At 36.0% G+C, this 11435-nt stretch overlaps 1 protein-coding gene across 1 annotated transcript; it reads right to left on the bottom strand.

Annotated features, from left to right (window-relative positions):
• Positions 1 to 4176, bottom strand: LOC145767071 (protein arginine N-methyltransferase 6-like). The gene is made up of 6 exons (XM_082578816.1): positions 3948 to 4176; positions 3432 to 3545; positions 3019 to 3179; positions 2171 to 2345; positions 1476 to 1622; positions 1 to 1060 (listed from the first exon to the last, which is right to left on the bottom strand). The coding sequence occupies exons 1-6, from the start codon at positions 4158 to 4160 to the stop codon at positions 563 to 565; spliced, it is 1308 nt and encodes a 435-aa protein (XP_082434942.1). The 5' UTR covers positions 4161 to 4176; the 3' UTR covers positions 1 to 562.
• Between the last annotated feature and the right edge of the window lie 7259 nt (positions 4177 to 11435).

The raw sequence follows: 11435 nt of genomic DNA, 5'->3' as shown, positions 1-11435 counted from the left end.
TCGAAGAGCTGTTGTGATAAATTTGTTTGTACTGCAGCAGCCATACACAGAGAAAGTTTGAGAATATGCAGAAAGAGCGCTGAAACGATTTTTTGCAAACCCAGTTACATTTTGAGTTTAGTAATACATTCTTTATACGTAAACCACAAAACTTAAATTGCAAATACAGAAACTTGTAATATCATGCATGATGCCCTATGTTTTGGCACAAGACTAATTTATCCTTACCCCAATGTTTGTACAATTGCCTATATAAAAAAAATTGTATAAAATATTAAAATCAGTTCAAATTAATCTATTCCCATCGGACATCGGCTCATCACTCAAATGAATACCGTACAAGAAACAGAAATATCATGTACAATATGGTACAACATACATTCACTGACACACGTAGGCCACATAGACATTTACTTCACGTTTTGCACCGAAAGAAAGCTGGTGTTCATGGCATACATTTGCCTGTGGTTCAGACGTAACATAAGCCGCCTCGATGGATCACTTTTTGACGCAAAACATGACATAAAGCACCAAAAGGATTGCTTAAGCACAGTGACAAATCTCAATCGGATTTCTTCTCGCTATTTGGCAATTCGTAGCCCATCAAATAAGTTTTCGTCACAGCTGGCTTATCTTCAATCCGGCAATTCAAATTAATGCTTAAAAACCGAGGATTGTCAGCGCATGGCGTGAGACAAATAGAGCCAGATATAGACGAATCTTGTTCAATTTGAATTTCTTCATCCAGGTACAGCAACGATTGCTTCCAATGGGTTTCCTGCCTGTACGGTGATGTTGACAACACAAACTTTCGCTCTTTCGTTGAGTGATTAACGCCTTCGATTGAGAGAACATTAGATATGGCAGCTGTCGGTAAAGGTTGGTTTTCATTGTTTTTCGTTTCGTTTTGGTTCGGAAGCACATGATTATTGGCTTCTGAGCTAGCATGTGAATTGCTGCTGCAGTTATTGTTAGTCTGCTTCAAGAATGGACTCGTCGATTTTTCGTGTTGTAAATTTTCTTGACAAGGAAAGAAGACATCAAACCAAACCGCAAAACCCTTCAAAAATATAAAAACTTTCAACCTGTGTTTACTGCACTGCGTATAACTTCATCCAATAAAAGTGGCTTAAATTGAACCGAAACTTCAATTTTAGTCATTTAAAGCTTTTAAAGATGACTCAGCTAATCAACTACACCAATTTAATAAAAAAGAAAATTTACAATATGAGCACCATTGCTTAAGGTAAACAACAAATCCACTATGATATCATTTCAATGTCAAAAGACAGTTAATGAACGTAAAACAAACAGTTTCTTTCTGAGTAATCTCGTTGAATGAAAATCAAATATTTTTAATGGAATTTGTACTTTAAGATCAGACGGAGAAACGAGACATCCGAGAGCTGTTCAGACACCACAGACCAGCAATTCTTTAGGAAACATAAATTATTAATGCGGTCCAGAAGGCGAACCTGTAGGTCGGCAATGCCGAAACTGTAGAATTGAAATTGATGTTGTACGTCTTGAATATCCTGATGGGTGACTTTATTCAGATTCAATTGACAGATTAACTGCGGCTGCGAAAGGATGTTTTCGCACGATATGCTTTTCACCATAACCTGTGTGCCATAAAAAGTACTTAGTTATGGACACAATAGCGTTATTTTACATAACCATTAACCAGGAATGATTTATCTTCGCTTATAAATTTTACTTCTTATACTCTTTTGTTAAAAACTAGTAAATTCTCTACTACAGTCTAAATAGGTTTTATAAAACTCAATTTATTTTACCCAATTTCTGTTTTTCTATAGCTTTAAGTTTGCCACACGTCTCTATTGTAAGTAAAAATGGGGAGAAAATAAAACTAATGCAGTATCGCTTTTTATCAACTGGACTATTGTGGCCTTTACCAACAGTATATATATGATTGGCAACTACAATCTTACTGGTTTAGAACTGGAGAGTTACACAGACAGCGTCATTAATTAAGTTAAGGAAATTTGACCACAGTTTGTAAAAACTGCATCATGTAAATAGCTTTAAAAAGACAGCTATGAAACACATTGTTGGCGCAGAGCCTGCTGCAGGTTTAGTGGCGCACGGCAAAAACGAATTGCAGTTTCGATTTAACTGTATTTGATGCATTATTTTCAGTTTTGCTTACTTCTTTAGAAAGTGACTTTCTGGCGAAAGGTAGCAAACAAGCCATGTCCACCCCGTACACTTCCTCCATGTCATTCCAAAAGTTTACTTTTTCCACCATGATTTCATCATCACAGATTGGGGCAATATATAAGGAAGCAGCATCGGGCAGTAACAAGCCTCCAGGTTTCAGCCATCTACACACATGGAACTTGTTATCACAAAAACTTAATCACAAAATTTATTACAAAAACTCCAATCGTTGCACGATGATAAGTTAGCCTACTGAGTAGCCTAGAGTTGTCAAATGTAGACTATATGATGCTGGTATAAAACAAAGATTCTTTCAAATCTGCAATAACCTAAAAGCGAAACATTAAAGCTCCCTGATTGCTTCATGGATTTTATAAAACAAGCCCAGTACTTTCAGCAAAGAAACAAACCAATGTTTATGGCAAAATTGTTTGCATAGGTCCTGTAGCCACAATGGACATATCAGATACTGTCAGGTGACAATATAAAAAAGTGTACAGTGTACAGGCATCAGCAAAACCTTGTTACAAAGCGCATGCTTCAATGAGTATATATGTAAGTTAACAATGCAATACTCAATCATTATTCATTCGGGCATATCCAGACACACAATTATTAACATCCATGTTCCTTATCAAATTTAACATTTTGTGTTTATGCACTTTTGCATCCTATTTTAATTGGTCAAAAAAGGGGTTTTGCTTGCCGACCCATTTTTCTGATGCGATAGTTTGACTACAAGGAACAACAAAAATAAACTTAATAGTCTCAAAGTTAAGCTTTATCATCAAACACAAGCCTATGTTTACAGCAAAATATGACAAAACATGCAATAACCTGTCTCTGGCAGTAATAACGGAGGTGAGCATGGATTCATACAAAAGACAATATCCCATCCATTCACTTACTATTACATCAACTTGCTCAGGTAAAGTAATATTTTCTAACAATCCTTGAACAACCTCCACCTGATCTGAAAGACCATTTGATAAAACAACCTAAAAAATTAAGAATTTAAAAACTTGGAAAATTAACATCACAAGCACCAGCAGCATCAAAATAAAAATTGTGACAACTTACATATTGAAATTTAAAACTAAAATAACACTTCCTTGAAAGCGAATGCTATAAGTATGTGGATATTAAAATTATATTTTCGTTAACTTTGTGTCACCAAAAATCCTAAACATACAACTTGGAGGTGAAAGTAGAAACATTTAGAAGACATTAATAAAAGATTGTCCTCACACCTTTTTTGCTTGCTCTGCAATATTGCTTGCTTCAACAGCATAAACCTTTTTGGCACCTGCTTGGGCACAGAAACAGCTTAATATTCCTGTTCCTGCCCCAACATCTAATACCACCTAAAAAATAACAAATGGGTTGTTTACAATATTAAAACCACTTCGAACACTTTTCATCTCACCTAAACCTAATTTAGATCCTGCATGTCAGCGCTGTGACACAAAATTGCATTTTGCAAATATGAAACTCAGTTTTACAACATTTATATACATGTAAAAAAGTACCAGTAACCTCTACCAAAATTGTATTGTTAAATTAGGCTCCTAACCTTGCTTAAAGTTATTTTAAAACATGTCAACACCATAACAAGAAATAAAGAAAAAATGCTTGTAGCAATGTAGGCCTATGAATGATCACAACAAAAAGTAAGTTTTGGATTAACTTCTCAAAAAAATGAACACTGCTCAATGAAAGACAGTAAATTTAACATAAACTGACCATTACTGAAAACAAGTAATTACCTTATTTTTTATGAAGTCTTTTAAATTAAAAATTGCTTGTTTATATGAATTGGTTCGAACATCATCACCAAGCATCTCCTCATGAACAGTTATATCAGCATATGACTCAAAGTATGACTTGTCAGAATTTTGACTCAACCGTGGTCGCTTTGCTTTGAAATGTCCAGCCATATTTGACAGTTTTATACCACTTTTTATCAAACTAAAACGCATTGATGTTTCAAACACATTTCACAAAACACTGAAATATGAGATAAATAGGCTATTGTAGTAATTTTATATTTACCAGAAAAAAAATTATTATTTTATATGTATAAGCTAGGTTTTTTTTTTCGGTCATTGACCGATTTTTTAGCAAAATGTCGGAAAAAAATATAGTCAATTCGGTCAAAATGTCCGAAAAAATATATAGTCAATTCGGTCAAAATGACACGACAACGCTGTTTTAAAGTTTCGCTGAGAAACACGACAACGTTTCTCAGCGAAACTTAATGTTGTAGCTAGTCAGGAAGTGCAAATTTTGGTTTGTATCAGCCATATACTTGACAGCAAATAGTTTCATCAGAAAAAATGGTGCTCTTCCACAAGACGCCCTGTTGGTCAACCAGACAAAATGATGACGTCACACATTGGAATGGACTATTATGAAGGAGGAAGTGCGGGGTGGAAATGGAACGAAATACACCAGAAGGAAATTGTCTCCCATTCATTCATTTCTTGTTCAATTTCAACAAATTTGCTATTGTTGGAAAGCACAAGCATAGATCTAACCAACTAAATTAATACCAAGTCCCAAAATACTACTAGCTCCATCTGGTGGCCACCTAAACTTGACCAAATTCAAACCATCACCAAAACTTCATTTTAAATGATAAACAATCTAAATCAAATCTAATTAAAAGAACATGTTACTGTTTATTGAAGTGCTAACTTTCATTGTTATATCTTATTCAATATGCGCGCAATCGTTGTTCGAAGACAGCCCCCTAACGAAGCTTTTGCCCAATGCATTTCAATGGCGAATCGATCGTCTTCCAATTCACGCCCTGCATGATCACGATAATTAATTGTCTCCCATTTATTCATTTCTTGCTCAATTTTAACAGATTTGCTATCGTTAAAAAGCACAAGCATAGATCTAACCAACTAAATTAATACCAAGTCCCAAAATACTACTAGCTCCATCTGGTGGCCACCTAAACTTGACCAAATTCAAACCATCACCAAAACTTCATTTTAAATGATAAACAATCTAAATTAAATCCAATTAAAAGAACATGTTACTGTTGATTGAAGTGCTAACTTTCATTGTTATATCTTATTTAATATGCGCGCAATCGTTGTTCGAAGACAGCCCCCCAACGAAGATTTTGCCCAATGCATTTCAATCGCGAATCGATCCTCTTCCAGTTCACGCCCTGCGTGTTCACGATAATTAATTAATAAGCAGAACTTGTTTTCTTGGTTTTCATCAATAAATAGACCCGCTTTTCTTTTCAGACATGATAAAATAAGACACTTTAAAGGTTCAATGAATTGAAATCTAAAAAGGTATATACTTTTGCCATGATCTATAGCAAAGTGTAGTGTAATAAGGCTTTTCAAGATTGTACAAAATAAAGCAGTAGCTCTTATCTACATCCCTAGTGAAAAATACTTTTTAAGTGAAAAAAATTTCTTTCAGCCTTAAAATAACGTAGGAATATGTCCCAAAAGTGATTGCTTGCACAGTCCCATTGGTCATTCAACCACCAGTTTGTGTTTAGCTTGTCTGAAGACATATCACAGTACAATGTGTACTTTTCTGTTGTGATAGCATCAGACCCAACCATTTGGCTTAAACTGTCATGCCAGGTCCCACTTGATACAACTTATTCATAGTGTAGAAACTGTTAACAACAATTAACCATTTAAAGTTACTTTGGGAGCAGAAAAAAAAATCAACTGACCTCGCCACTTAACTGCACAGCTCCTTTTCAAAAAGCACGATGGCTCATGCCAAAACAATTATGCATCCATTAAAAATAAATTTAACAATTTAACATGTTTTTGTTATTTCTATTTGGAAACCGTTGCAGCAAGCATTTTAGGCTGAAATTTATTTAAAGTTGCTTTCGTATTTTTTAGATCTTGGATATCGCCACCAAACGGTCAACCATCACCATCATTATGTTTCGGCCACAGGGGTTCATACGAACCACATTGAAAACCTGTGGCTGAATTGTAAACGGAAATTTAAAAGAATGGGTGGCACCACAAGGCCCATGATACCTGGGTATCTTGATGAATTTATGTGGCGACATCAGTTTCCACGGGGACGACATTTTCCGGAAGTTCTCCGCGCCATAAGGGAGTCCTACCCCTTACTGTAGCCGCCACATCGTCCATTTGCCAAAAAAAAAAAAAAACAGCCCTTTTCAGGGCTACCTAATGATAAAAAAGAGTTGCTGCCCACATAGCCTACTTTGTGATATTTATTCTATAACAAACAAACTAGGCTAAAAAAAGTGCAATGTCACATGAAACAAAATAATTTTTTTAACTTACCGTACGTTTGTAACATGATTTTTGTGTGTTAACGTTTAAGGTTTGGACCTATGAATCATTTTGTTTACACACACGGATGCCTTTGGGAAAAAGACTTCGTGTGGTAATGAAAGAACACGAGAATGCAAGCCCAAGTCATTTCATTACGGTTTCGTTACTTACCTTTGATCCATATTTAAGCCTAGGTTTATTAGGCTTAGCCTATGTGTTGCGAAAAAATTTCTTGGCTAAGCATTGAACAAAACATAAGTATCCGCACCCACTGTCTCGCTGGTTGTTGTTGCTTTTTATTATTTGCAGAGGTTTCTCCATCCAAATAGGAACAATTTTCTGGCTCCTGCACTTGGAGCTGACATCACTTGCTTCCTCAACCGAGCTTTTCCAATAGATGTCGACTGAGGGCCGAGTGACAAGAATTCTTCCACGACCTCCCAAAGGATCAAAGTTCTACACCGCTCTAGAGCACACATCGCTTTCCTATTGATCAGTGTTTGTTACATTACTTGATTCGGACAAGCCATCACACCACCAACTAGGCTATTTGTGTGCCTGATTCTAATACTTTCTATGACTTTAGCATTTTTTCAATATAAATGGGACACAATTAATTATCGCGATCACGCAATGTGAATCCAGAAAGACGATCGATTCGTAATTGAAATGCATTGTGCAAAAGCTTCGTTGGGGGGCTGTCTTCGAACAACGATTGCGCGCATATTGAATAAGATACAAAAATGAAAGTTAGCACTTCAATAAACAGTAACATGTTCTTTTAAATGGCTGTCGTTTAATGTTCCTATCCTTCCAAATAAACTTTTGATAATGGTTTGAATTTGGTCAAGTTTAGGTGGCCACCAGATGGAGCTAGTAGTATTTTGGGACTTGGTATTAATTTAGTTGGTTAGATCTATGCTTGTGCTTTTTAACGATAGCAAATCTGTTGAAATTAAGCAAAAAATGAATAAATGGGAGACAATTAATTATCGTGAACATGCAGGGCGTGAACTGGAAGAGGATCGATTCGCTATTGAAATGCATTGGGCAAAAGCTTTGTTGGGGGGCTGTCTTCGAACAACGATTGCGCGCATATTGAATAAGATACAAAAATGAAAGTTATCACTTCAATAAACAGTAACATGTTCTTTTAAATGGCTGTCGTTTAATGTTCCTATCCTTCCAAATAAACTTTTGATAATGGTTTGAATTTGGTCAAGTTTAGGTGGCCACCAGATGGAGCTAGTAGTATTTTGGGACTTGGTATTAATTTAGTTGGTTAGATCTATGCTTGTGCTTTTTAACGATAGCAAATCTGTTGAAATTGAGCAAAAAATGAATAAATGGGAGACAATTAATTATCGTGAACATGCAGGGCGTGAACTGGAAGAGGATCGATTCGCTATTGAAATGCATTGGGCAAAAGCTTCGTTGGGGGGCTGTCTTCGAATAACGATTGCGCGCATATTGAATAAGATACAAAAATGAAAGTTAGCACTTCAATAAACAGTAACATGTTCTTTTAAATGGTTGTCGTTTAATGTTCCTATCCTTCCAAATAAACTTTTGATAATGGTTTGATCTTGGTCAAGTTTAGGTGGCCACCAGATGGAGCTAGTAGTATTTTGGGACTTGGTATTAATTTAGTTGGTTAGATCTATGCTTGTGCTTTTTAACGATAGCAAATCTGTTGAAATTGAGCAAAAAATGAATAAATGGGAGGCAATTAATTATCGTGAACATGCAGGGCGTGAACTGGAAGACGATCGATTCGCCATTGAAATGCATTGGGCAAAAGCTTCGTTGGGGGGCTGTCTTCGAACAACGATTGCGCGCATATTAAATGAGATATAACAATGAAAGTTACCACTTTAATAAACAGTAACATGTTCTTTTAACTGGATTTGATTTAGATTGTTTATCATTTAAAATGAAGTTTTGGTGATGGTTTGAATTTGGTCAAGTTTAGGTGGCCACCAGATAGAGCTAGTAGTATTTTGGGACTTGGTATTAACTTAGTTAGTTAGATCTATGCTTGTGCTTTTTAACGATAGCAAATCTGTTGAAATTGAGCAAAAAATGAATAAATGGGAGACAATTAATTATCGTGAACATGCAGGGCGTGAACTGGAAGAGGATCGATTCGCTATTGAAATGCATTGGGCAAAAGCTTCGTTGGGGGGCTGTCTTCGAACAACGATTGCGCGCATATTGAATAAGATACAAAAATGAAAGTTAGCACTTCAATAAACAGTAACATGTTCTTTTAATTGGATTTAATTTAAATTGTTTATCATTTAAAATGAAGTTTTGGTGATGGTTTGCATGTGGTCAAGTTTAGGTGGCCACTTGATGGAGCTAGTAGCATTTTGGGACTTGGTATTAACTTAGTTGGTTAGATCTATGCTTGTGCTTTTCAACGATAGCAAATCTGTTGAAATTGAGCAAGAAATGAATGAATGGGAGACAATTAATTATCGTGAACATGCAGGGCTTGAACTGGAAGAGGATCGATTCGCCATTGAAATGCATTGGGCAAAAGCTTCGTTGGGGGGCTGTCTTCGAACAACGATTGCGCGCATATTGAATGAGATATAACAATGAAAGTTAGCACTTCAATAAACAGTAACATGTTCTTTGAATTGGCTGTCGTTTAATGTTCTTATCATTCCAAATAAACTTTTGATAATGGTTTGAATTTGGTCAAGTTTAGGTGGCCACCAGATGGAGCTAGTAGTATTTTGGGACTTGGTTATAACTTAGTTGGTTAGATCCCTGCTTGTGCTTTTCAACGATAGCAAATCTGTTGAAATTGAGCTAGAAATGAATAAATGGGAGACAATTAATTATCGTGAACATGCAGGGCGTGAACTGGAAGACGATCGATTCACCATTGATCACGCAGGGCGTGAACTGGAAGAGGATCGATTCGCCATTGAAATGCATTGGGCAAAAGCTTCGTTGGGGGGCTGTCTTCGAACAACGATTGCTCATATATTAAATAAGGTATAAAAATGAAAGTTAGCACTTCAATAAACAGTAACATGTTCTTTTAATTGTTTGTCGTTTAATGTTTTTATCATTGCAAATAAACTTTTGATAATGGTTTGAATTTGGTCAAGTTTAGGTGGCCACCAGATGAAGCTAGTAGTATTTTGGGACTTGGTATTAACTTAGTTAGTTAGATCTATGCTTGTGCTTTTCAACGATAGCAAATCTGTTGAAATTGAGCAAGAAATGAATAAATGGGAGACAATTAATTATCGTGAACATGCAGGGCGTGAACTGGAAGAGGATCGATTCGCCATTGAAATGCATTGGGCAAAAGCTTCGTTGGGGGGCTGTCTTCGAACAACGATTGCTCATATATTAAATAAGGTGTCAAAATGAAAGTTAGCCCTTCAATAAACAGTAACAAGTTCTTTTAATTGGTTGTCGTTTAATGTTTTTATCATTGCAAATAAACTTTTGATAATGGTTTGAATTTGGTCAAGTTTAGGTAGCCACCAGATGGAGCTAGTAGTATTTTGGGACTTGGTATTAATTTAGTTGGTTAGATCTATGCTTGTTCTTTTCAACGATAGCAAATCTGTTGAAATTGAGCAAGAAATGAATAAATGGGAGACAATTAATTATCGTGAACATGCAGGGCGTGAACTGGAAGACGATCGATTCGCCATTGAAATGCATTGGGCAAAAGCTTCGTTGGGGAGCTGTCTTCGAACAACGATTGCGCGCATATTGAATGAGATATAACAATGAAAGTTACCACTTTAATAAACAGTAACATGTTCTTTTAATTGGATTTGATTTAGATTGTTTATCATTTAAAATGAAGTTTTGGTGATGGTTTGAATTTGGTCAAGTTTAGGTGGCCACCAGATGGAGCTAGTAGTATTTTGGGACTTGGTATTAATTTAGTTGGTTAGATCTATGCTTGTGCTTTTCAACGATAGCAAATCTGTTTAAATTGAGCAAGAAATGAATAAATGGGAGACAATTAATTATCGTGAACATGCAGGGCGTGAACTGGAAGACGATCGATTCGCCATTGAAATGCATTGGGCAAAAGCTTCGTTGGGGGGCTGTCTTCGAACAACGATTGCGCGCATATTGAATAAGATATAACAATGAAAGTTAGCACTTCAATAAACAGTAACATGTTCTTTTAATTGGCTGTCGTTTAATGTTCTTATCGTTCCAAATAAACTTTTGATAATGGTTTGAATTTGGTCAAGTTTAGGTGGCCACCAGATGGAGCTAGTAGTATTTTGGGACTTGGTATTAATTTAGTTGGTTAAATCTATGCTTGTGCTTTTTAACGATAGCAAATCTGTTAAAATTGAGCTAGAAATGAATAAATGGGAGACAATTAATTATCGTGATCACGCAGGGCGTGAACTGGAAGACGATCGATTCGCCATTGAAATGCATTGGGCAAAAGCTTCGTTAGGGGGCTGTCTTCGAACAACGATTGCGCGCATATTGAATAAGATATAACAATGAAAGTTAGCACTTCAATAAACAGTAACATGTTCTTTTAATTGGATTTGATTTAGATTGTTTATCATTTAAAATGAAGTTTTGGTGATGGTTTGAATTTGGTCAAGTTTAGGTGGCCACCAGATGGAGCTAGTAGTATTTTGGGACTTGGTATTAATTTAGTTGGTTAGATCTATGCTTGTGCTTTTCAACGATAGCAAATCTGTTTAAATTGAGCAAGAAATGAATAAATGGGAGACAATTAATTATCGTGAACATGCAGGGCGTGAACTGGAAGACGATCGATTCGCCATTGAAATGCATTGGGCAAAAGCTTCGTTGGGGGGCTGTCTTCGAACAACGATTGCGCGCATATTGAATAAGATATAACAATGAAAGTTAGCACTTCAATAAACAGTAACATGTTCTTTTAATTGGCTGTCGTTTAATGTTCTGATCATTCCA

The sequence above is a fragment of the Aplidium turbinatum genome, chromosome 3, assembly GCF_918807975.1.
Source record: "Aplidium turbinatum chromosome 3, kaAplTurb1.1, whole genome shotgun sequence".
NCBI classification, from domain to species: domain Eukaryota; kingdom Metazoa; phylum Chordata; class Ascidiacea; order Aplousobranchia; family Polyclinidae; genus Aplidium; species Aplidium turbinatum.
Note: the sequence above shows the minus strand (reverse complement) of the source record. Positions and strands in the feature narration are given on the sequence as shown.